This window comes from Hirundo rustica, chromosome Z, assembly GCF_015227805.2.
Source record: "Hirundo rustica isolate bHirRus1 chromosome Z, bHirRus1.pri.v3, whole genome shotgun sequence".
Classification (NCBI taxonomy): domain Eukaryota; kingdom Metazoa; phylum Chordata; class Aves; order Passeriformes; family Hirundinidae; genus Hirundo; species Hirundo rustica.
In genome coordinates this window covers 36046975-36073431 of record NC_053488.1, presented here as the reverse complement: position 1 = coordinate 36073431, position 26457 = coordinate 36046975, and the positions used below count along the sequence as shown (strand labels likewise).

At 39.9% G+C, this 26457-nt stretch overlaps 1 protein-coding gene across 1 annotated transcript in view; it reads left to right on the top strand.

Annotated features, from left to right (window-relative positions):
- Positions 1-5994: 5994 nt before the first annotated feature.
- Positions 5995-26457, top strand: part of LOC120765538 (guanine nucleotide-binding protein G(q) subunit alpha-like) — a 118683-nt gene continuing 98220 nt past the window's right edge. The window contains exon 1 of the mRNA XM_040090502.1: positions 5995-6970. Coding sequence (XP_039946436.1) covers positions 6835-6970 — 136 coding nt within the window. The 5' untranslated portion in view covers positions 5995-6834. The remainder of the gene's footprint in view (positions 6971-26457) is intronic.

The window sequence follows — 26457 nt, the reverse complement described above, 5'->3', positions numbered from 1 at the left end:
TTCTGTAATTCCCTTAAATATTATAGATTCACCAATCTTCCTTGAGAGTATAGAGCACTATCTAAATTCCATATTAACTGCAGAGGAATTTGACTAATAACAGCAATCACTGCACTGCTACTATTATCTGTGCATCACAGGCATGAGAATTTTTTCTATTTCTGCCCAAATTCAAGTTCACAAATCATCCCAAAGTGGTTCAGGAAACATACTATCTGGCTATCTGAGGTTATAGGCATAATTAAAGTTATGTAACTGTAACTGTAGTTGTACAATGAGGCTTACAATCCAACCCACATTTTTACTTCAGTATGTAATTGAGTGCCTTCATTCCGGCTCAATATTTCCTGAAGTATCAGAAGCCAATTATTTTGCTATCTTCCAACTGAGTTTTCTCCATTACTTTAAATACTTCCATGGAAATACTACTTTTGTCAAGTATTTGTGATGGCTTTTTATAAGGCTGAATGAGGACCATTTTTTCTAAGTACCAGAAGCTTTTCATATTGAGAACGATACCTCCCCTATTACTGTACTTCCACTTAGAGCAAAACACTGATCACCTGTTGTCTTAAGATCCTTCTCTGCATTACTTTAAAACCATAAATAGTTGAAACAGTTTCCTGATGGGCTTCTGTTATTATGTTTTAAATTATATATATATCAATAAAATTAATACAATTCTTCACCTGAAAATGGAGTTGACTAGGTCATATCTTTTGTCCTTATGTCGTCACTTATTCCTCACTCATTTCTGTATGATTTTCATTAGGAGATTTGGTAGTAATGTGCAAAATATATTGATGCTCCTATTAATATAAGACATGAAGCATATATAAAGTACAGAATTCATTCCCAAAGCTTCTAAATTCTTGCATTTAATTTGTGCATAAATTTCATATTGAAAACATAATTTTATGAGGTACTATTACATGCAAGTTGGTATTTATTTTCTGTACATCTTCACTAGAAAAATAATTTTTGATTTTACATACTAAACTTTGGTGCAAGATTGTGAAAAGTATTGAAGAATGCTTTGATTTTGGATTAGCCTTCCATTATAAAATTACGGGCAATGAGATAGTTATCCATGGTCCTTCTAGTGACATACTTTTGATTGCAAGAAAATAATCTCAGCTGACACACTCTTTGGATGATGGAAAGATTTATAAATAATACTTTTCCAAGAAATACCAAAAGAACTACCTCTGTCTCGGTAATGTGTAACTCTTGCCTCCCTGTCCTGTGACACAGTGAGAGCTAAGATGGACATGAGGGCCTATCAGTTTATGCTTTCTAATGGTTAGACTATTTCTGAAATAGTCACTAAACAAACTGGAGAACTCACACGATTACAATGTGTATGTTAAATATCTTAAAGGGAGCTCAGGGGTCTGACACTACTGTGTATAAAAATGAAAAACAGTGCAATTCCATTGAAAATGATGGAGTTATTAGGCTATGAAACTTAAATAAAATCAGAATTAGGAGCATATATCCAAGAGCATACTGTAGGGGAAGAGTAAAAGCTAGACTAGAATGTCTGAGGTCTTTGGTAAATAATCCAAACATACAATGCCGTTAACCCAGCAGAGCATGAGAATTCCTACTGATGGCAAATGAACCAGACATTATACAAAGTCTCTCTAGGTTAATAAATATGTGTGATTATATATATGAATAACTTATTTTTGGACTTGCACAAAAATAAGAAACCCATAAAGAATAAAAGCCGCCTTGTTAAAAATTCAAGAAGCTGAAAGAAAAACATGACGGGATGAAAATAATAAATGCACATAAAAGGTATTTTGACAGAAACAATATTATATCTATGATGCCAAAATATGGATTTATCATTTACGTCACGGAGGTGGAAGATCAGTATCCCCCATACTATGTCCTGAGCTGGACACTTAATCACAGGCTTTGCCAAAACATTTGGGAGGAGATTTTAACCTATATAATTGTCAAATAATAAAAATACAAATAAGGATCCACAATCAGCATCAATTTAATGGTAAAAGCAATACAATAAGACAAAAGTAATCAGAGGAAGAGCAGATGCCAATACACTTAAGTATTCCGTTTCAGTGAGCGGCCATATTACTGTAGTATCAGCCCATACTCTACCAATTTATTAATGTAAATTGTGTCATGAGGCTATGACAAGCGTGGTGAGACTCTCTGCTTTGTTTTGGGTTTTTGGGTTTTTTTTCAGGGTTGAAATTTATGATCCTGTTCCACCAGACTTGTGCAGAACAATACAGGAACAACTGGCTCATGCAGGTGATCCCACAGCTTATTCCCACAGAAGTGGTGGTCTGGATCACACTGTGCCTACTATGCTTTTTCCATGAGAAGGACTGAAGGGTCAACCGCAACTTTGTTAAAGACAATGCAAATCCTTAAACTAACAGCAAACGCTGGGAAAACACCCAGTCAAGGAAGCAAGCGACCAAGAAACTAACCAACAAACCCTGACGACCAAAAAAATTCCCACCCAACACAATATACCAGGATCAGTTCCACGCACAGTTAAGGAGCCAAATCATGCGGCTGGCAGCCTGTCCTGCTGAAGCGGGGAGCGCCGTGGACAGAATGCTGGCTCCTGGAGCAGCGCGCTCGGCCGGGGTGCGCGTCCCGCACCGCGCTGCGCTTGGGGGACACGGCGCGGGTGCACACGCGCTTCTCCGCACTACAGCCCTCTTCTGGCGCCGGGGCAAAGTAATATTAAGAGATAAGTCTGAAGGACAAAAGCGTTTCGGAAAATATATGAGCTTTTTCTTAGATAGCTCATCCATAAGAACCTAGACATGCAAACAGGTAGAAGGAAAGAAGTTTTTATAATTCCATATAAATCACGTGAAAGAACAGGGGGGGTTAACTCTACCCTAGTCATTAGCCTGTACATTAGCACCTTGGCGGGCATCTTTTGCTTTGAAATAAGTAACACTGAGAAACATTCCGAAGATTATTTGTCAAAAGTACACATACTGGAACAAATGGGTATCAGTTGAAGGAAATTGCAAATACTAGATGTTATTAATTTAACAGCAGAGGAACAGCAGATACATTTTATTTGTTGGGGGTTTATCTGTTTTTCCCTTAGAAAACAGACAAACAAACAAACAAACAAACAACCCCAAACAAAACCAGCAAACCAAAACCTGATTGGGATGGCATACTGGAAGGAAAAATTGCTCAACTCATACATACTGACAGCCTCTAAATTTACTGGAAGCATTTACAAACAAGACTGGGATGTACTTGTGCATAGCACTGTGCAAATATCTTCCTAATGCACAATGGCAACCAAAAAGCACTCACAAGATATCCCATTGCTTAAGATGGGAGTCTTGGCTAATTATGCAAATCCTATGATGTTGCTATACACAATCTTCTGTTTTAGAGTACCAAGCTCAGATACCACCTGGAACCTGTCAAAACATCACAGAAAACCTGCCTTAGGCAGAAGAGACAATAAATATCTTTAGGCATATGGAAGGAAGAAATTGAAAACGGAGATAGGTAAGTGCAAAGAATGTTATGGACATGATAAAACATATAGTGATAGTTTCCAAATCTTTACTGTTTTATGAGTAAGAATACCAAAGACGCAAGGTGTTTTATACCATCTTTTCTCCCTCTCACTTTTAATTTCCCATGGCAGTAAGCAACATCAAAGTGTCTCACAGGCAATGGGTTGCTATGAGCCATGCACTGGAGACTACTTGGATAGAGGAATATGAGATTAGTACTGTAGGGAGGCTTATCAGGAAGTATCTGTCCAGGATTAGGTAACAGTATGGATAGTATCTATGGATAATAATAATAATCATCATCATTGTCAACCGTATGGGCAATAAAGATTTCTGTAATTTACTGATAGTTGTTATTAGGATAAAATATTAATAAAGGATGTCTCACATTTCAAAACAAAAGCCAACCATTATGGAATTGAGGTTGGAAAGAAATTTCCTCATAGGTTTATTATCATGTAATTGTCCATAATGGGGTTCTTCTGACTTCTACTAAGTCATGAAGCAAATGAGTAAAACACTGTATAATGGCTGTCTGCTGATGCCATATTCAAGATTAGCCAGCTAATCCATTAAAAATCTGAAGATACTTATTCTGTAAGTATTCTGAAATCCAGTCATATCAATAGGAGTGGTACATATGGATTACAGTTATGGTCCGTGGGGTGTCTTTTCTCATTAACAATGGAAAATTAAATTACAGTTCTGCATTTGAGGTATACACTGTGTTCATGTCTTCTATACTGAGCATTTAAAACAGACAAGAAAGTTTAGTCCAATTTCTTCTAGTGCAGACTATTACAGTTTTTCTTAGAACAGTGTGCCTTCAGTTCTGGAGAGGATATTGATTCAGTTTACCTAAAGGCTGGAAACTCATTGACCTGTTCCTAACCTTTTTTCATTACGTGATTCCTGGTGATGATTGCTGTGGATATGGAGATGATGCACAAAACATCCAGCAAGTATTTCTAGTGAGATTTACCATGCACTCCACCTTCACTCTTTTGGACTTTGGCATTTAGAAGAAAACTCTAGTATTTATCTCAAAACCCCTGATAATTATTTTCTTGAAGTTACCTTCCCCTCTTTTTTGTTACTTCTTGTCTCTGTAACTTTAGGAATCTTAATTGCATGTAATATTAATGCATCTAGAACCAGACCACAATACATGTGAATACACAGATACACTTATATACATACAGGTTTTAAAAGAGAGACTATGCTTTGAATGAAATATAATATAGTCTCATTAGCTGGAACTACCCAATTTTGACTACAAGTCATTGACTGGAATAAAGAAAAAAGATTACAAGTTGTATCAGCCATTTTTATACACTATATACACTAGTACAACACAGATCTATGTGGAAATCATGCATTTTTTTTAAGTAATGATTTTTTTCACGCTCTAAAAATTTGATCAAATGTATTCTTTTCCTGATTGTTTTTGATCAAATGTATTCTCTTCCTGATTGTTTTATTCTCTTTTTTGTCTATATTTTATTCCCTCATTGTCCTACTCTTTATGTCAGACCTTACTTAAATAATTTTGTCGGGACATATGGAAGGTTTTAGGAAAGAGCATATGAATTTCAAAACAGGTGTCAGCAGGTGCTGGTGAGGTATCAGACGCGGAGCTAGAAGATAGTGATGTGCCCTTCTACCCACTACCTAGGCTAGTACCAGATTCACAGCCGATTTGGCAACATTCATAGATACAAGTAAGTAGCTTAAAATGGAGGTGGCCTAAGGAAGTGCAAGTGAGGAGTTTATAAATTCACAAAAACTAGACGGTGCATCAGTGCATTCTGCTCGATCGTATGCCATCACTCTGCGGCCTGCCGAAAGCTACCTGGGGAGACCTCTCCATGGACTGGGCCTGAGGCAGGGGCTGGGGCGAGGGGCGAATAGAACTCACCGCAGCCGAATATCGGCCACACCGGTGGCGTTCCGTGGGGTGTCCCAGCGCGTTCGTGCCGAACGCACGGATTTGCCTTCCCAGCAAGGAGTCGGGGCGCTAAACCTTCTGGGTGCCTGACGGTGTGCGTGTGTCCCGCTCTGCCTTCCCATTCCGGCCAAAGGTGGAAAAGGCATTTTCGTTTCCTTACTCCTTCCTTTCAGCCGGCCACATTTTCCGCCAGTCCCTGCCAACCCAACTCATCTCTCCTAGGACGGGAACCGAATAAAAATGTGTGCCCATGACTAAAAACAAAGGAAGCGAAAGCAAACACGGCGATGGGGAAAGCGCTGCCCGGCAGGACAAACCGGAGCAGATGCAGCCCCTTGGAGCCATTTGGAGCGAGAATCCGTTCAGTCTCTCCACGCACCGCCTCCTCCGCCCTCCTCCTCCGCCCTCCTCCTCCGCCGCCGCAGGGCGGGTGGGGCGGCCCTGGGGGGCGGTGCAGCGCTGGCGGGAGCTCGGCTGCCCCGGCCGCTCGCCCCCGCCGCGCCGCGGGGCGGAGAGAGAGCGGGAGCGGCGGCGGGAGACGGGCCGCCATATTTCTGCCGCACCACGCCCGCGGAGCCAAGCCATTTATAAGGCGGTCGAGCTCGGCCCTTGCTAGCGTATTCGTGTCCCTTTCTGCTCCTTTATTGGCAGCGCGGGCAGAGCCGAACCGAGCGGAGCCGAACAGCGGCAGCTCCGTGACAGCGAGCTCCGCTTTCCCTCACCACCACTCCCCGCCTCCTGCTTGGAAGGGCTAGTGGCCGAGGCGGCGGGAAGGAGGAGCGGCAGTGGGGAAGCTCTTCCTGCCGGGCAGCTGTGGTCTCGCTCACCCCGCAGGAGCCGGGCTCCCGCTCCGGGGGCGGGGAACGGCGGGGAGATGTGTGCGCGTGCGGTGCGGGGGAGGGATTAGTGGGCATTAGCGCTTCCACGGGAGGTGGGGTGGTCGCGTCGGAGGGCAGCGGCAGTGTCGGCGGCCGCCAGGGACACTCGGGGACCGCGTAGGCTGCGGGCGGCGGCGAAGGAAGGGGTAGCTCGGCTGGCTAGCGCTGCTGCTGCTGCCGCGGTGGATGTTTCCATGTTGTTCGGTGCATGATTTAGAGGAGAGGAGGAGTTGGCAGCGGCGGGTGTCAGCGGCAGGGAGCGGGGATCCGTGCCGGCAGCGGCCCTACCTTTCGTCTTGCCCCTCTGTGGCATCGAGGCTGCTCTGCCTGCGTGCCTGCCCTGCAGCGCCCCCGGGCTCTCGGAGAGCGCCTGTGCCCCCCGGGGCCGCAGCGGCGGCGGGGTGCGTGTGTGCGAGTGTGCGTGCGGGTTTAAGGGGGGTGGGGGCTGTGTCTGAACCAGTTAGGAAGAATGACTCTGGAGTCCATCATGGCGTGCTGCCTAAGCGAGGAAGCCAAGGAAGCCCGGCGGATCAACGACGAGATCGAGCGGCAGCTGCGTCGAGACAAGCGGGACGCCCGCCGCGAGCTGAAGCTGCTGCTGCTGGGTGAGTGCGGGGCTTCCTCCGCTCGCCTTAGGCCGGTGCGCACGCCCCAGGTGCCGCCGGACTGCAGCCCGGGCATCGCCGCCGGCGCGGTCCGCGCAGGGGCGCGGGCACCCGGCGGCGGGGACGGGGCGGCAGCGACGGTGCCTGCGGTGCTCTGGGCGCTCCTCTACCCCGCCGCGGGGAGCCGCAGGCCGAGCCGCCGCTGCGGGGAGCGGGGCGTGTGTGCCCGCCTGGCGGGCATCGTCGGCGGGTGGGTTCGGTGTGGAACGGGAAGCGGCCTTTCAAAATGGAGAGGGAACTGATGGCGGGTGAGTGAGGGGGCTGCGGGACGAGTGGCAAATGTCGATGTGTGTGGGAGAGCGATGGTAGCGAAACGGATTAAGGAAAGGAGTCGCTGTGCAGGTCGATGTTAGCGGGTATGATATCTGCATTGTTCCGTGAGCTTCGGGAAGGTCGTTAGCTCACCGGTTGCATTTTTGGTTATGATTTTTGTTTATTGAGGTAAAGTGGGAAGAGGGGCTTGTGCTCAGCTTGCGCACCGGTTTCTGTAAAGGAGAGGGAGCCGCAAATGCCCAGATGCACATGCTAAGCTGAGGGGTAACCTGGAATGTGCAGGATGATTATAGGATCTTTAATACCACTGGAATCCACCCACTGGTCAGGAAATAGAATCAAGTGTATAATTTCTCTTTAATTGAAACAGAGGTTGCTATTTTAGAGTTGCAAGTATGCAGAGGTGGCATTTATCTAATAGAAATTTGGCTTATGTTAAAATAAGCCTTTCGAATTAAAATATGCCTGCCCGTGTCAAGTGTGATGCACTGTGTCGCGTAGCTCCCTGGTAATAGTTCCTGCCTGGACTCACAGGCCTTTTAAGTATTTTTGCACTGCTGTCTGATGTGTGGATGAGTATGTTCCAAATGGATGTGGGATGTTTACAGGGAAGATGTTTTGCCATGTATATGGAAGTAGTGATTTATACTGGGGAAGTAAACTGCCTCTTCAGTGAGGTAAGGCAAGTTGAAAAGAAAAGCTTGAATGCATTTTAGTGCTTCCATACGAATATGCTACTTCCTGAGGGTTATCTTCTGCATATAGAGAGGCTTGGGATCTCCAGCTGGTGTGGGAGAGAAGCAGTGGACATGGATGCAGCACTCACAGTAATAATGTGCTGTTGAATTTTGGCCTGATTTTGGTCGATGGCAGTGCATGGTATGACTTCCAAGATTCACAAAGAAGATAAAATAGATTGCCCTCGCTTAAGATTATGGATGTCTAAGTGTGATTAATGATAGACTTGCTTCAGGAGAGGCAGTTCATACATTTGACCTGTTACTCAGGTCCAGATTTTTTTCTGTATATTCTTGACTTCTCTTACAGTAGTGCTAGAAGCTTCTCCTGGATTTTCAGATATGTTTGAGATTCACTGAATGAGACTGATGTATGTTACCTAGAGAAGAAATTCAGAGATTCAGTTCTGCAGTTAGCAACACAGAACTTGAGTTGCTTCACAAGGTCCCATCACTAACGTGAAGTACTGGGGTAGATGTTGATAGACTGGGGTCCAGTTACGGCATCGCTTTGGACCAGATAATGTGTGATATTTGCAGAAGAACAGGGAGAAGCCAACCCATAGAAGGAATTACGGAAAACTCTATTTAAAGTTCCTGTATAAATGATTTCTGCTTTCATTAATGCCAGCTAAGAGTTTCAACAGGCTTGTGAAAGTGGAGGCATGATGTACTGGAATCTAGAGGGGTGGACTTCTGGCTGCATGTACTGAACAGCAGGTCCATATACCTGGATAATAAAACCAGAAATTGATACTCTGCACGCATTTTTCATCTTTTGTTTTGTCAGCCACTGTCACGTTTTACTGAAAAGGTGTGTGTGCTTTTGGATTAACACTTAATGATCTTGTCTTGTGAAATGCAGTGTGTAGTGGGTGACTCTTAGTGTTTCGGTATTGCATAGACTCAAGTTTCAATTTCTAAAACAATTATAGGGAAAGTGAGTTTATCTTAAGTACCTTAGAGCAGGTGTTTTTTAGTCACTTTCATTGGTTCTCCCGCATAAGAAATTGCTCAGTTACTAAGTTTGTTGTTTGTACAAGTCATTCACATGGTTATTAGACAGACAGAAACATTTTCAAATGAAAATATATTCATTAAAAATGATGAGGCTGGTAGCATGAAAACCGTCTGAACATGCTTAAAATAATCTGATTTTTTTTTTTTATACTGAATAGATGTTTACTGTCCCATTTCATATCCCCCTCATTTTTAGGAGGAAAATCACTAGTGTTGCTTAATTTTATGTAAACATAAGCAAACATCCTTGGTGGTGGTGGGGTTTTTTTTCTTTTTTTCTTTTTTTCTTTTTTCATTTTTTTTTCCTGGAAGTGCTGATTTTTCAGTCCCACTCTCTAAAGTATTGTTGGGTATGAAAAACCGAAGTGCGTTAAGGGTTTTTAAGTATGGGACTAAGGAATGTTCTTTGACTTGTAAAAAGAATACTAGGGCAGTTTAAGCTGAGCCTTGTTAAGTGGCTGTGCGTGTTCTTCAGACTAGTTGCAAGCGCAAAGTGGAAGGTATTACCAACCTTTCAAGGCACAAACAAGTGTATCTGTGATAGGTTGCTTTATTATTACACTTGCATAAAAATTAGATGTACACACATAATGCACATATGTAGCAAACATAACGAAAAAAGTTAATCTTTTGGTTCAGAGGAAAAGGTTTTTTCCTCCTTAACTTGTGAACAACACAGTGTCTTCTTGGTAATGTAGGTTCCTCCTAATTGTTTCTGTGCCACACACATGCACACAAGACGCACACATACACTGCTTGATACACTCTTCTAATGGGTGCGTGATATCTTTTTACTTTTCATGAAATCAAAGAGTTCAAAATCCAAATTAATTTGTGTAAAACTTCTAGTGTGTGCTAAGATTATTTTTAGGTAGTAGTTTAAAAATAAACTTTCTTTGATTAAACATTAAAATACCACTTTTAGGTACTTTTTTGTACATCATTATTTGATTTCTTTTTTTAACTTATTAAACAAGACAAAGTATTTTTTTACAGTTGTAATTGTTGAAAACCAGAATCCATAAATATGCACTGAAGCATATTACATAGTGGTAGTTTCAGACAGCAAAATTTTGCCGTAGTGTTTCAAGACACTTTGGAACAAATAGTCTTCCACCAAATTTGGTTTTAATCTGTATTTTTCAGGCTCTTCTGGATGTCATTACTGCTGAACACTTAGTAAAACCCTGTGATTGTTCTCCAGAGCTTACAGTTGTTAATATCCATCCATTGTTTGCTGTTGGCTGTAAAAACACGTTGTTTTTATAATTAGGGGAGGAAACAAAGAGGTGTTCTAATGTTTTATATTTGCCTATGCCAATGTGTTCTGCATACTTTTATTTTAAGCATGTATATAGATATTTATTTTTAAGTAGTAAGAGCTATATAATTACGTATATAATTTTTTTGTCATACTTCCATATATAATTTTTCCCTGCCATCCTTGTATATGGCAGGAAAAGCATAAAAGCAGCATTTGAGCCTGCTTGACAGGTTCATAGCCGTAAACCATCACTCCTGGACATAGTCTGCCTGTAGACTCTATACATTAAAATTGTATGCAGTTTTCTCATTGGGATATGTGCCCTGAGTATCTAAGAAGAGAATCTGCAAATGTTGTGCTAGCTATGCCTATGTGTCTGTAAACTTTGGCCAGATTAAGTACTGGAGATATGTATGACGGTGCCATTTTTTTTTCTGCATATTGGTTGTTATTGTGTCTCATGCAAAGCATGGTTTTTTAAGAGTTAGGTGCTTCTTATTTTGAAAATAGTGAATGTATCAGTGGAGAGACTTGACTTGATAAAAGTGTCCTTCTCCCTGCTGTAGCATAGAAGTAGATGGACAGTAAGCCATTTGAATTGGCATGAACAGCGATCTTTCCAGAAGATGCTTTTGAATGTAAGGTGAATGGTGAATACATATATTACTTCTTAAACCTGTGTCAGCAGAGTTAGATGTTGAACATGCAGAACTTGGTGTATGCACAAAGAGGCAGACTTTGTGGAGATACATTGAAGAGGAAATGGGTCTGTTAAGCCAACAACGGTAGACTCTTGTTTCATATAATTTCTTCAGCTGGAGAAACGAGCTTCCTTATTTTTCTTGTAAATTGTATCTTTATCAGTCTGCCCTACTCACACTGAACTCTTTCAAATAATTTTAGGTAATTAATACAGTAGTATTTACTACTGTAAAATGAACAAATGATTAACTTACCTCTTCTTATGAATTGTAGCTAGATAGGTAAATATTTAGCAGAAGCTGTTTCTAAGGAAATATACTTTCATTCTAGATATTAATACCTCGATGTATTCTCTTTTACACAGGTATGTCCATATATGAGAATATCTTTTTTTGGGGGGCAGGAAAACACAAATCATCATTTGGATATCAGTATGATAATGTGAAGAACATGTATTTAGAAAATATTTAGGAACATTTATTTTTAGTGCACCACAAAAGGATACCTTGTGTGCAGCCATTAAAAAGGGTTTGTTGCTCTTTAGTTTTTACTACTTGATAAGTGATCTACACCCACAAAAGTTAATAGGAACTAGTGGAGGGTGTGAACAGTTAAAGAATTTCGACTAATTTAGCTTTATTTACGTGTCAAAGAGCCAAATGACCCCTAATTTGTATGTTACACTGACAATGTTGAATAAATGTAGGATGAAAAAATGCATGCTGAGCAGAGAAATCTTTGGAGAATGGACATTTGAGTGTGTGCTGCAAAATGAAGAAATAATAATTCTGCTCCTTTAGTTGCTTCAAATTAATTTTGTTGTTGTATGGTGGTAACAGCAGTTTCATAGGGGAAAGCACTACCTTGCAATCTCTGCAAAACTTACAGAGAGGCATGAAATAAAGTAAGGTGGATGTCCAATTAATGGAACTGTGTTTGAAAACCTGGTACTGATGAAATGATGAAGTTTTTCAGTATTCACTTTTTTTTTAACTATAATTATCAAACTTAGCAAGAACAAAGAGCAGGAAAGCAAGAGAAAACAAAGGAATGATTAGCATATAGGAAACACTAGGAAGCCATACACATGGCTTTGGTGTTGGCCAAGAAGAAGGAAGCATGCCACAGGTTTTAAATACTACTAACTCTGTGCAAAGAAGTTAGATGTGTTAAAACTGTATGAGAGAAGTCCAAGAGACACCAAAGTTTTAGAAGTTAAAAGTTTTGAAAGTTACTGGGAGAGTTCCAGGAATAGCGCAGATTTTTTTTTTTCAGTATAAACTAAGGTTTAAATCTGAAGTGTTCTGAAAGCACATTGTTCCCTCAATAAGTAGTGCTGATACTAAGCTGCAGCATGATCATCTGCTGGTTTTTGTCCTTTGTAAGTTTTCAAAGGACAAATGGCTTGTACCTAATTTGTACACTCTACTTATTGTTTATCAGTAGTGCAGAGTTTTATCCCAAAATCTTGATGCAGATGCAGTTGCCAACAGAGAAGTACTGTTGTTCATTTCATTCTGCATTTGAGAAGGTGGTGTGGCTATTCCAGAAACAAAAATAAATCCCACCAAGCAAGATTCCTCCTTTGTCAATCCATTAAGGCAGAATCATCTCACAAGCTACTGTAATGAACTGTATCATTTAGGTGAGCGCCGCTGTGTTGGTTCAGCTCATCTTTCTGTGGAAAACAGATGGTGTATTGCTTGAATAAGAAACAGAACATGACAAAGTTTATGAAAGTGGAAGCAACTAGTGATTCATTAAATTGAAAAGATAAAGACAATATCACTATTGCCTCAGCACAGCTGAGCTCTGTATTGATAGCTTCATCTTGAGTTTTTCTATTTGTAGTTTAGATTGACCTGTGTGTGGAAGAAGCATCTGTTAGGAATGAATGAGACTAGGTCGTTTCGACTAGTGCCAGAGTCTGGGTCTGTTGCCTCAGAGTACATGGATAAGATTTCTACCCAAGGCCCTGTCCTCACTGATTATCTGTGTCTTTTGTTTTGTATCTAGGAGAATGCTGTTGTAGTCCTTGTTGAAGTACATGGTGCTTAGTCCCAGCTGTCAAAAATATGTTGAAGAAGGATTTGTTTTTCCCAAAGGAAATTGTGGAAATATTGTGTTATATTTTGAAATACGTTATATTTTCCCCCTCTACCCTCAGTCTTCCCTTCTCTAAAGAGCTGAGTGCAACTAGATCCTTAAGTCTTTTGAAGTTAACTGAAAAATACAGTTCAAATCTTGGTAAGTATCACCAAATGTGGATCAGAATAGTGCTTCCCAGATAGGGTTAGCCACCTTTAAGTTAAATCCAAGGTAAGAGCACATGTTTCTGTTCTGTCGAAACTTAATGTACCTGGATGTGAAAAAAAGTCAAGCTGTTAGAGATTCTTTGAGTAAATGGGAATCAAGGTAGAAATCACTCATTTAGTTACTATATAGCCATGAAATCAACCTAGAGATCCCATTCTTGATCATACTTTTATAAGCCAAGGTATAATGTAGTGAACATGTTTTAGGTACACTTTGAAATTATCCACTAGGAAAAAATATTTTAATTATAATAGTATTCTTATGGCACAGAATGTACATTGCTCTCTAGTTTTGTTAGTGTGTCTGTCACCATACCTGAGCTATATGCACACTAGACACTTGCATATGCTTCTTGGTCCTTGGCTAATTCATCACTCTAATGATAATTTTTGAATCCTTACACTGAATGAGAATTTCTGTGAGTTAAGGAATCTTGCTTTTATTTCCTTGTTCTATAAAACCGTCACAGGAGAGTTTTTAACTCCTTAGTCTTCAATATTAATGTTCATTACCTTGCTTATATTCGGGAATGTTGAAGAAGAGTGCTGGAAGGTATTTCAGCCTGCATTTCTGGGTGAACACTGTCATCCAGAAAGTCAAGCAGAGGGCTTCTGAAGCAGCTGCCAACTCAGAAGGCCAGAAAAATGCCAAACACGTAGAAGCTGGAAAAGATGCCATCATTCTTTATGCTTTTGGGAGCTGATCAGGCTTGGGAAACTGATGATCCAGTATGGAACTTATATTTTGCTCTGATAATGAATTTGCAAGCACTGTAAGTGCCTCTTAGTCTCATAGACCAGAGCGACAAAAGCAATTGATATTGAACGCTGAAAAATAAAGGCATTATTCACATATCTTGAATACATTTTTACACAGCCGTCCAGGTATTTGGAGGATCTGATGCTTGCGTTTTTGGAGTGTTATGTTGATAGTTAAAACCTTTCAAAGATTTCAAAGGAACAATTTAAAACAAACAAACCAACCCAGAGTACTCCTTTGTAAAATTCATTTTAACTCAGTTAATCTTTTAGGAGGGAAAATAATGATTCTTACGGTACTACTCACATGTATTTCTATTTGATTGTTTGTTTTTAAAAAGAAAATAATAGTAGCCTGGAAACAGAGAGGCTGTGTAGTTGGCTAGGGAGAAAAAGCCAAAGAATAAAGGTCATATTCTTACACCTATATTTGAATAATTCTGGTATTCTCTTTTCTTTCTTTTAATTTCTTGTTTATGTGTTAATAGAACCTGATGCTTAGAAGTGTTTTCATATGCAGCAACAATTTTAATTGAATCTCTCCTGCCTGGGTTTTTGAGGGGTGGTTATCATATATGCACCTGGACATCTTCAACAGCGGTGGGATTAGTAGTGAATCCCAGAGTGCAGGTTGCCAACTGCTCTCTTGACTGATTTGGCCCATTATTTAAAGAGAGATTTAGAGATCAAAATCTGTTTATCTCATTACCATTCCCCCAATCCATTAAGTTCTCTTCTAAGTGATTTTTTTTGTCTGAGGTTTGATCTGGAAAGTTACAGGTATTGCATGTTATGGCAAAAGGATTTAGTATAAAATGCCATGACAAACACTTGAGAAACTTTTTTTTAATCCCCTGAAATAGGAGACACCTCTTTGGCAATGTTAAAACTCAAGACAAAACTCAGGCTATAATGTAGTTTTTTGATCATGGAACAGATATTCTTTAAACACATTTGTTGAAACATACAGAAGATGTGGAAGAGTCAGCTAACAAGGCTTCACAAAGCTGCCTGATTAATCTTGTGGCCTTCTATGGTGAAGTAACTGTTATCAGTGGACAAAGGAAGAGGTAGAGATGTCATCTATCTAGGCTTCTGTGAGGCCTTTGATATGGTGTCCCCTCCCAACACTCGTACAATTAAATTGGAGTGAAGGAAGTTGGACAGAATAAAGAATTGGTGAGTAAAGAATTGACGTGGTGGCTGCATCCAAGGAGTTATGGTCAGTGGTTTAATGGCCAAGTGGAAACAGTAGTGAGTGGTGTCCCTCAAGGAATCATACTGTTTAATACCCTCATTATGACATAAGCAGTGGGAAGTTGCACCCCCAGCAGATTTCCAGGTGACACCAGTCTGAGAGGTGCAGCTGGTGCCTTTGATGGGAGGTAAGTGGGCTTGATGAACCTCAACAAGGTTGAGGCCCAAGCAGGCCCAAGTCCAAGGTCCTGGGTGTGTTGTCTATGGGTTGGGACATGAGTACAGCGTAGGGGATGAACAGATTGAGAGTAGCCCTGTGCAGGAAGACTCGGGTACTGGTGAATGAAAAATTGATGTTGGGATGGCAGTGTGCACTTGGAACTTGGAAAGCCAGGCCTGCGTCAGAAGTCTGTCTGGAGGTCAAGGGAAGTGATTCTTGTCTGGTGGGACCTGGAATACTGCATCCATCTCTGTGCTCCTCAGCACAAGAAGGACATGGACCTTTTAAACTGAAAAGAGCTCAGAAAAGAGCCACAAAAATCATCAGAGGGATGAAGCACCTCTCCTATGAAGAGAGTCTGAGAAAGTGTGTGTTTTTCAGCCAGGAGAAACTGGAACAGGCTGCTCAGAGAAGCTGTTGATGCCCTATCCTTGGAAGTGTAGTGTACAAGGCCAGGCTGGAGGGGTCTTTAGAACAGGCTGGTGGTGGGTGGCATAGATGATTTTTGAAGTTACCTTCCAACCCAAACTGCTCTGTGATGCTATGATTGGACTGCTGTGATAGTAAGTGATTTCCCGAAGTTAAAGCTGTCGAATGTCTTCCTAACTTGATAGCTATAGGAAACAATACTTTATACATATGTTTTTTCCCCCTCTGAAAACACAAAATGCACCTAAACATACTTCTGTTTTCCTTGGTAAGAAGAGAATATTGAGACAAAATAACATGAGGTTTGTTTGTTTTGTTTTGTTTTGTTTTTACTGGTTCAGTTTCCTTTTGGTCTCAGTTTTCTCAGCATTGAATTGGTAGGTAAATTAAAGGAGATAATAAACATTTACTCTGAGTGACGCAAAGATGGATTTCATTAGTTGAATGTCTCTCCTGGTTTAGCAACTTATTTCATAGAAAAGCAGAATAGACAACTTAGGAGTAAATCTGTTTTCATCTGAATGTAAAACTGAGTGTTTTCTACAAACAGAACAAAGATTCACTGGAATTACTGGATTTCATTAAATTTACAGCATGCTTCATAGAATCACAGAACAGTTTGAGAGGGAAAGGATCTTAAAGTTCCAACCCCCTGCCATGGGCAGGGACCTTATACTAGACCAGGTTGCTCAGTGCCCCGTACAACCTGGCCTTGAATACTGCCAGGGATGGAGCATTCACAGCTTCTCTGGGCAACCTGTGTCAGTGCCCCACCACCGCCACAGTTAGCATCATTAAAATGGCTTGTCTTACAATCCTTTAAGCTTGGATTTTAACACTGTTGGTGTCCATAGAAATCCAGAAACATTCTCTGCCCAGAACAATTCTTGCTTTCTTGGGGTTTATTTACTTAATTGCATTCATCCTTTCCTCTTACCTGCAAGGCAAGAAAATAGTCAATTCGGATTCACTTTGATTTTGTTCTGTATTTGGCTCTACAACATAATGATATACTGCTATTAATTAGTAGATTTAATTAGGATTAAGAACTAGACTCACAGTAATCTCTGAAGATTCTGGCCTTTGAACCAAAACTGCGTAAACAACGTGAGCAGAATTTGCTAATAGCTTAATTGTGGCTATATTTCCTACACCACATGCAAACCCTTGATGCTGAACAGTGAAGTTAGTATGTATGCCTTTAAATTGTTTTCTTGGAGAAATTTATGACACAGACATTCTCTGGGTAATGACATTCTTTGGCTTATTTTTTCGCTTGTTTTGTTTTGTAAATTTACAACCAGGTTAGTTTTATTAGTGCAGTTTTCATTTGGTTATTCTCAGAAAATATTTTGAATGTTTTGATTTACAGACCTTGTTTATCTACGTTTCTTTCGTGTAGCAAAGTAAGAAGGATAGATTTAAATATTTAAATTGAATTTTTTGTCTGTGGAGTTTTCCCATTAAATAATATAAACCCAGTAAAGCAGGAGAAAATTGTCTTTTTGTTGTTTAAAATAATAAAATACAGTGGGATTTTTTTTTAACTGGTAATTATGCAGAGTTACTGTATATGACTGTATGATTTGTCAGGCTGCTAGGACATAGTTTTTTGTTTAGAATAGCTTTAAAAAGGGGGGCAAACGATCATGAAAATAGTTCGTAATGCTTTTCCTTTGTATTTTAGTTATTTTCTGGAATAATCCATAACTGCAGAAACGTGTGATCATCTTCTGTGTCTGCTTGTTTTGTCTTGTTTACATGATACCAAGCTATTTCTGCTTAGTGACATGGAATTTTTGAATACCTTTCAGTTTCTTTGCAGTTTTGTTGTTGTTGTTTTGGGGGTGTTTTTTTTGTTTTTTTGGGGTGTTGTGTTTTGTTTTGTGGTGTGTGGTTTTTTTGTTTGTTTGTTTGGGTTTTTTGTTTTGGTGGGTTTTTTGTTTTTGTTTTTGTTTTTTTGTGCGGTTTTTTTTGGGGTTTTTTTTGGGGGGGGAGGGGTTTATGTGCACAGAGTATCAAAAATCTAGGGAGGTAGTAAAAATTGAGCCAAAAGCAAGACGAATGTTTATTGTTCATTGAGTATAATTGTCTTATTTAAAACAGTATTTCAACCTACCAATCTAGACTGTAATTTGGGTAGAGTGACATTAATTGGATGTATCACTCTGCTTAGTAACTCAGGCTAGTTTGTGAGTTTGGAAAGGTTTCTTTTTGTGGGTATTTATGATGGGTTTTCTTTTGTGTGTGTATGTGTCTTCTTGAGAGAGTGGTATGTAGTTTTTTAAACCAAAATACAGGGTTGCACAAAATGTCAGCAACCTGTCTGATAAGCTTTTTATATATTGTGGAATTTGTTTTCAAATTATCTTACTTTCTCTAAGTGTAAAAAAAATTTTTATATACTTAAAGTATAAGAAGTAAACTAACTGCATAACTGATTTTTTTAAGTTCATCATAATCATGAACATTAGTTTATTATCAACTTCGAGGACAGAAAGAAAATATTCTAGTATCTTGGGGCTCAGTCTGGATGGTTCCATAGTTCAGTTCTAACTTTGTAACTGTAGAGTGGGTTTTATGATCCTTTAATTGTTTTTGTAGCTAGTTTTTGACTTCTTTCTAATTCAAGGTCAGTACTGAACTACAGATTGTGAGAATACAGCAGTGATGTGTATATAGTTTTCATTACAAGTATATAAGTACTGCTAGGGGGAGTACCACTGTTGAGGTTTGTTCAAGGAGTGCAACGGCCTACTGAGCCATGACATTAAACTATTCATATTTAGATGACTGCTGTAACTTAAATGCCTTTCTAAATAATTGGGTTTTTAGGGTGGGTTTAGTCATTGTTTGTCAAGTTTATATTTAACAGTATTTGGATACATAGTATTTGGCTGTTTCTGTTTTACAGGTTATTCTAATATAGCTTTCAGCATCATATCATCATTGTTTGCTAGTTCACAGCTTTTGCATTACCTATGAGTACTGTCAGTAATAATTTCACATTTTTATTTTATCTTATGGGTGAAGATTTTTAAGGGTTTTTTTTAAGGCTTGATGTTGTTGGGATCCTGTTTGGAAGACAGTTGTCTGTTGAGGACTTTGCCTGTGTAGTACCAGACAAACAGCTCTTACTGAATGTCTGCTCTGTTGGTTTGTTGTATGGTCAGTTGCTTAGCAGATGCCTAGTTCTTCAAAACCATTGACTTTGTACAGCAAACCATCTGAATACTGTAATTCTGTTGGTCTTGGTATGCAGTCTCTTTCCCTCACCTGATTTTCACTCCTTTGAAGTTTTTTGGGTGATAGGTCAAGAGTTTCAAGTCAGTATGCCTAACTAGCTGGAATTTCTAAAACTTTTGGACCTCTGACTGACATTCTGACTTGAATAAATCCTGTTTTGTTGGTGTTCAGTGGGCACTCTTTCATTGTCATTGCAAATTTTGTCTGTGCTTCCCTAAAAGAAAAGAAATTACATGCGTGTAACACATTTTTCTGTGTTAATAAATATCAAGTATTCTACAGCAGCAGTTTCATGAGGGATCAGTGTGGCTTGTCATTAAAAAAAAAAAAGTGTGGTCTTACTTGGATCCCCAGAGGTCATAATTTTACTTTTTCTCTTAAAAATTGTTGAGATTTTCCATATTTGTGGCTTACCTATTTCAATTTTTTTCTTTTACGTCCTCTCTTATACAGGCTGGTTTTATTGTTTTTAATTTTTCTTTTTTCTTTGTATAATTTTATAATAATATCTAGGCTACTTCATAAAATGTTCTGAAATTAATCCCAATTGTTCCTGTTTTAAATCTAAATCCAGTTATTTACAGTTCTAATTCTGTCAGGTTTTTTCTAAAGTAGCTCTCATTGGCCCCAATGTGCTTATAACTGGTGTTGAACTAATTTTGTTGACACATAGCAAATGGTGTACAGTCATAATCATATGCTCCTGCAGTTACTTTTAACGTGTGCTCCTTCAGAGGTATTTCTGTATGGTGCTTTTCTGGTTTAGGAATCACAGCCTTTAAACTTGCAGAAATACCAGGGTAATTTGCTTGAGAACTTTAGTATCGGTTACATGGCCTTAGGAGATTATATTTTTCCCTTTTCATGAGAGTGCTAGAGGAGCCCCACTTGCTTGTCTGTCACATTACCTGTGACTGTCATCTCCTATGGCATCAGTTTTTGTTTCAATTTTTCACTATTAGAATTTAAACCAAAAAATATAAAGATCACTGGCTTCCAGCCAGTTCTGAAGTATAACATAAAACCAGCCACTGAACTTCAACTTGGGTAAATCTTTTCTTAAGTTATACCTCCTTCTTAAAATCGACGTCTGTATATAAGCAATTTGATGGGTTTATCACCTGTCTAGAATATTTGTACAAACAGTTCAGTCTCTCCATATTATTTGATTACTCAATCAATTTCAATCCTTCAGTTTTTCTGCTGAATAAGTGAAATCCCCTTCCCATCCTTCCCTTCACTTTCAACAGTGCAAGGATACTCTGACATCTCTGGCCAACCTGCCTTTCAGAATGCTTTTCTTCCTCTTCTAACAATGGAAATAGCCCAAATTCTGCAACTTCCATCTTCCACAGAAATCCAGGGACTGGTCCCCAGCCCAGAACTCTGTTATGTATTCTTTTCCTGTCCAGGAGTTTACCTCCAGGTTTTTCTCTTTTCCTTCTGATACAGCACAGTAATGTTTAAACTGGTTGTCAGGATGATAAATGTTGGGTGTTTAGATATTTATAATTTACAAGATTCGGAGTAATTAGTCTGATGGAATGTACTTCAGGCACATGTACCATATTGCTGTCATTATTTCTATTAAATAGTGTTGAGCAATCCCTTTGAGCTATTTGCAAGGTCTTGCTTGCATCCAAACAGAATGCACTGTAATGACATAAGAATGCCAGCCAACTGTGCCTCGGTACCTGCAAGCTTCTCCTGTGTACTGCATGCACAGTGGTCATGGCTCATCCGCCTTGGGAGCGCTGTCTGACTATATGGACTATACACCACTCCTTTGGTGCGAGGGTCAGTGCTTGGTGCATTGGTCAGTGCTGGTAGCAGCTGCTTCGTTCTTGGGTGAAATACGAAAACAGCTTTAGGTCGTACCTTGAGGAACACTTTCTTTAGAGGCCTGCTATAAGGAGTTCTGCATCTTCTGCAGAGGAATCAGATTGATCCTTAGAAAGTGAGTACTTCCTGGTATCGAGGAAGGACTGGATGTTCCAGGACTTAACTGCAGTTGGAACAGTCTAAGGTAGTTACAGGTTACTTTCTTCCACTTACCCTCTTCTAGTTGTCAGATTTTCATGAGTAGATTTAATCTTACAAAAATTAGGATTTTAGGCCCATAGGACCACTGCTTACCTGTGGGACTGTGTTTTCTTGTGTATCTATGGAGCTCAGAGTGTTCTTACATAATTTTTGGATGTGTGTTAATACGGCTGAAGCATGGTTAGGATTTGACACTGTACTGAGGCAGATGCAGCCTGAACACACTGGGGAGAAGGTTTCTTTATCAAGTAGAGAGCACTTAGCCCTTTTTTCCTTTTGCCTGGTAGGCACGAGTCTGAGGTTAAGCTCACCAGTACAAGAGATAAAGGTGTGGAACTTCTGGAGGGATTCAGGCAAGGAATGTGTAAGGTAATGAAGGGCCTTGAATACTCTACTGTAAGGAAATGCTGAGAGGGCTAGGACTGTTCAGCCAGGAGAAGAGAGGACTCGGGGAAGATCTTACCAATTTATGTAAGTACCCAGAGAGAACTTGCAGAGAGGACAGAGCCAGGCTCTTTTCAGTGATGCCCACTGATAGGGCAAGAGGCAATGGGCAGAGGCTGAAACACAGGAGATTCTGAACAACATTTTTCACTGTGAGGATGACTGAGCATTGGCATTGGATGCCCAGGGTGGTTATATCATATGCCTTCTGTTAAAAAAACATCTACACATGGTCTTGGGCAGCTTGTTGTGGCCCTGCTTGGGATCCCTTCCTACCTCAAACAATTTGTGCTTCTGTGAAACACTGTAATTATGCTGCAGCATCATCTTGCAGATACAGATCAGCTGAGTCATCGGTTCACCCTGACCTTTAATCATACAGTGTGGGGGAAGTCCTATGGGACTTATATTTCATTATGCTACATTTGCTTATCAGTGTTTATAGGTGTGTAAGGAATCATTTTGTAAGTCGTCTTGGACCACTGTGACCAGTTACCTGAGGGGAAATCAGTGAAAATGTTAGTTTTGCAGTTCAGAAGTCTCAAAGTGGCAGTATGCCAGCATGCTTTTTCCAGAGCAGCCATCTGTGCAGCTTAAGTCTGTCTGGGAAAACAGCAAGGTAGCTCTTACCCTGAATTGTGGGCTGGTAAGTGGCTGTCTGTCAGATCATCCTGAGTAGCTACAAGACTGACAGAGGCTGTAGCTTTAAGCAGATGATTGGCTGAGTGGCCTCTTGGCCTGGTACAGTGTCAGTGCTCCTGGTAATGTCACATCATTATGCATCATTATATAGGGTAGTTGTGGTTTTAGGGGCTTGACACATTATTATAAACTAAGTAGACACAGCAAGATTGAAACCCTCCAGGCTGGAAATGCACACTTTGGCAACGTCCTGAGACTGTGTATGAACTAGGTGCATGATGCTAACTCTGTGTATAAGCCTGGGTCAGTACTGCTAAGTGGCACATGGATGTGATCACAAACTCAGTTATTTTGGTGGTACTCAAAATGATGTTCTGTCTGCTGTCAGTAAATTCCTTTTGCAGAAGACAAATTATTCCTAGGTAAAGTAGCAGAAGGAAAAATAGTCTCTTTTCCTACCCTCAAAATAGTTATCACTGGTAGAAGTGTGCTGCAAAGTTTGAATATTATTTGCAAAGATGAATATTAATTCTCAGTGTTACATTCACAGACTCACCAGAAAGACCTTTAAGATAATTGAGTCCAGCCCACTCCTAACACCACAACTAAACCATGGCACCGAGTGCCACATTGTTTTCTTTAAACACATCCAGGGATGGTGACTCCACCACCTCCCTGGGCAGACCATTCCAGTCCTTTATCAGCCTTTCTGTAAAAAACTTTTTCATGAGAGGAAAAAATGCGTAAGACTTGTGATTCTCTACAAAGGTACTGTGCACCAAATATGTGTATTCTAAAATACATACAAATAACTTTTTAAAATAACCAGCCTGTCCAGTCAAAGATGACAAGATTGGGAGTAAGAAGTGCATGTACTGCTAGTCTATAGCCCTGCTATGCTCAGGCTGGGTACTGGGATAGCAGAGCAACCAGCACCTGTCTTGGCTCTTGGCAGAGCTTAAGTGTCTAAACTGACAGGACTTTACTCCTTAGCATATGGATGCCTGCTAGAGGGCCTGGTGGCTTCCCTTAGGAAATTTGTGGGAATGGTCAGGCTTTTACGCAGAAATGCACCCACTTCTAAAGTAGCAGTCCTACTCTGACGTCCTTATTGCTATCTTTAAGAACACCCCTCCTAGCTAGTGCTTGAAGATGAGTCTGTACCCTACAGCTGAGTGATGTGGTACATCACATCCCCAGTGTCCCGTCTTCAGTACCTTAAAGTATCTCCTGTCTTGATGTCCACTGATCATTTGATATCTAGGACAGTGAAGCATGAGGGAGGCTCTGAAGCACTCTTAACTCTGTCTGTCTTGCCTGTGCTGCAGGGAGAAATGGAAATATTGGCATGGTCTGTTGGTAAAGCATCTAATTCAGTACAGTTAGGGAGACATGGGACATTTGTCAGGCTGCACTGGAGTTGGAACCTTGGCCCATCCGTAGGTCTCTGTTTTAAAGACTGGTGCTCAGTGTTCTATGGAAATTAGGCACTGAAATCCATGAGGAGGGCTGTACCTAGCAAATGAATATGTGGTTGTGCTTGGGTCATTGCTGTTACTTTCTAGAAATGATATTTTCAGTGTTATTTTCTAAAAATGGACTCTTGGGTTTATTTTCCTCTTGTCATTACACTGTGTCGTTTGTTTGCGATTTGTTTGTTTGGTGTTGGATTTTGGTTGTCTTTGGAGCTCTCCACCTGTAGGATTTCTTTGCATCTTACCATGTAAAATTAAATGATGGCAAGTTGTTTTCCAGGCTCTCCTGAGATAATTCCAGTAATGAGTCAGCTGTTCGGAGATACGCTATTTTCTTTCTTTGTGAAAACCAGTAAATGGAAGGATGGTGAAAGCCATTTGTATGCTGGATTATCTTTTTCCCTGTCTTTTCTTAATAGCATGCTTTATGTGTACAAAAGCCTTTGCCTCCTACAAAGATTTGTCTTTTGGTCCACCCACTCCCCCTCAGAATAAGGTATGTTAAAAAAAAATCAAAACCAAAAAAGAAGAAAAGAAAGAGCACATCTTTAGAAAAAACAAACAAACCCAGAAAACAAAACAAATGAACCCTCTTCCATGTTATGGATTTACCTTGAAAAATCTCAGGTTTGCAACTGTAAATGAATTATAAATTAAATGTACAGTTTTGCAATTGTAAATTAATTGTAGATGAAAAATAAATCCTCCTGCCATTCTTCCTTTGGACTTACCTTGTAAATGAATCCCCTTTCACAGAGAGGGGAAAAAAATTATTCTCTGGTGAAGTTTTTTGTGAAGCAGAAAACCTTCCTGAGCAACTCCTAATGCATATTGTTTATTGCTTTCACAGTAAATTTTTTTCTCAATTTCAGGCAGCCCTTTAAGTTCATCAGCAAGCAAGGTAGAGTTTTTTTGTTTTGATTCTGTGTTGTGACATAAAAGTCACCTAGGAGTATTTCCCCATTTTCTTAAATTATTGGTATCTCTATAACTAAGTATCTTGAGCTACTTGCTTTTCCCAGTAATCTCTTTGTAATTATAGTGTTATGAATTAAATTTCAGAATAATACTGGAAATTACATCAAGCTTTATTCCTGGATCAGTTAATGAATCCATATCGTCATTTCTCAAACAAAATCATGATCCAGACTGATCTAGGGTTGGGTTTGGTTGGGCTTTTTTCTTTTTTTTTTTTTTTTTTTCCTTTCAATTTTACTTTGTAGTGCTTGTGATGGTGTAAATTACAAGGGAACCAGCAGCATGTTGCCAATTTTGCTGGGTTTCTGCGATTCACTTAAAATAATCATTACAGTTGGGATCATAATGCATGATTCTTTACTAAATGATAAGGCTTTAACTGAGGGCTTCATGGATCATTATCTTACCTTCATACAATAGCTTTTCTTTTTGGAAAAATGTCATACTGAAACTAAATTTACAAGCAGGGAAGGTCAAAAGGCAGTGGTTGTTACAGGTGATGCTGTTTCTCCCTCTAGCACATCACTCAGTTTATACACTGAGGTAGAAAAGAGACAGGTATCTATGCTACCAAGGAGGCAGATTTTAGTTTACATTGGACTGGAAATGCTTGCCTAGGAGTAATAAATTTTTCATGTCTTAGCTAATATTGCCTAAATGCCTCAACTAAACTTCACATTTAAATATCTTGGGAACATCTTGTTACAATTCCATAAAAAGTGACTATTTATAGAAGTTCCTTTTCGTTCTCTCTATCGTGTACAATCAGGTACTTATGTTTTTGATGGTGCCAGTAGTTCATTTTTTTTAAAAAAAAAGCCTTAATGTGAAATGTATTTTAATGTTACCTTACTTGACCTAAACTGTGTAGTCGTACTGGTATTTGGATGTAATTTTGTCTAATATTTTTGAATGTGTATGTGAAAGGTCCTGCCACTCCTCTAAACATCTGTCTAAGGGCATTGAAATTCATTAATTTATTTGCAGTACCACTAGCTTCTTTAATAACTGATTTCTCAAACTGCAGCTCTTGGCATGCTTGGACACCTGATTGTTTATATTTATCTTCATCGTGCCATACTGTCTAGGTCAAGAATCTGTTCAGAGAGATTGCCAGTTTCCTGGAGAGAACTGTGACCTCTGCCAGGGAGCACTGAAATATTTATCTACCCTTTGACCTGATTTAGAAGCCTGGAGAGAATTGGGTAGATGAGTAAGCATGTGTGTAAATAGCTAGAACTGGCAGGATCAGAAGCTGAGACTAATTTTTGATCAAGGGTGAGAACTTTCCTTCCTTCATTTGATGATGCATCCTGCTTTTCAAAACATGGATGCACAATACATGGCAATGTAGTTGGACAGCAAGTTATCAAGTTATCTTTCTTGAGAGGTTGAAACTGAGAGTTTGACTGATTTGGTGAAACAAGAGAAGATAAAAGTTCTTCTTTGTACTATATGACTAAGCTAAGCAGAAAGCTGTCTGAAGTAGAAAGGGTTATTTTCTTCTATAGTTGTATTTTGAAGCAGTGAGAATGTCCTCACACTTTGTATAAGGCTTACTCTGGTAGACTGACTCCTCAGGTGGGCCCCTCTGGGGCTGTTGCCATACTGCAAAGCCTGGGAGGTAAGGAACTCTGGAAACATAAGTACAGTGCCAAAATGAAGCATAAAATATAGTAATTA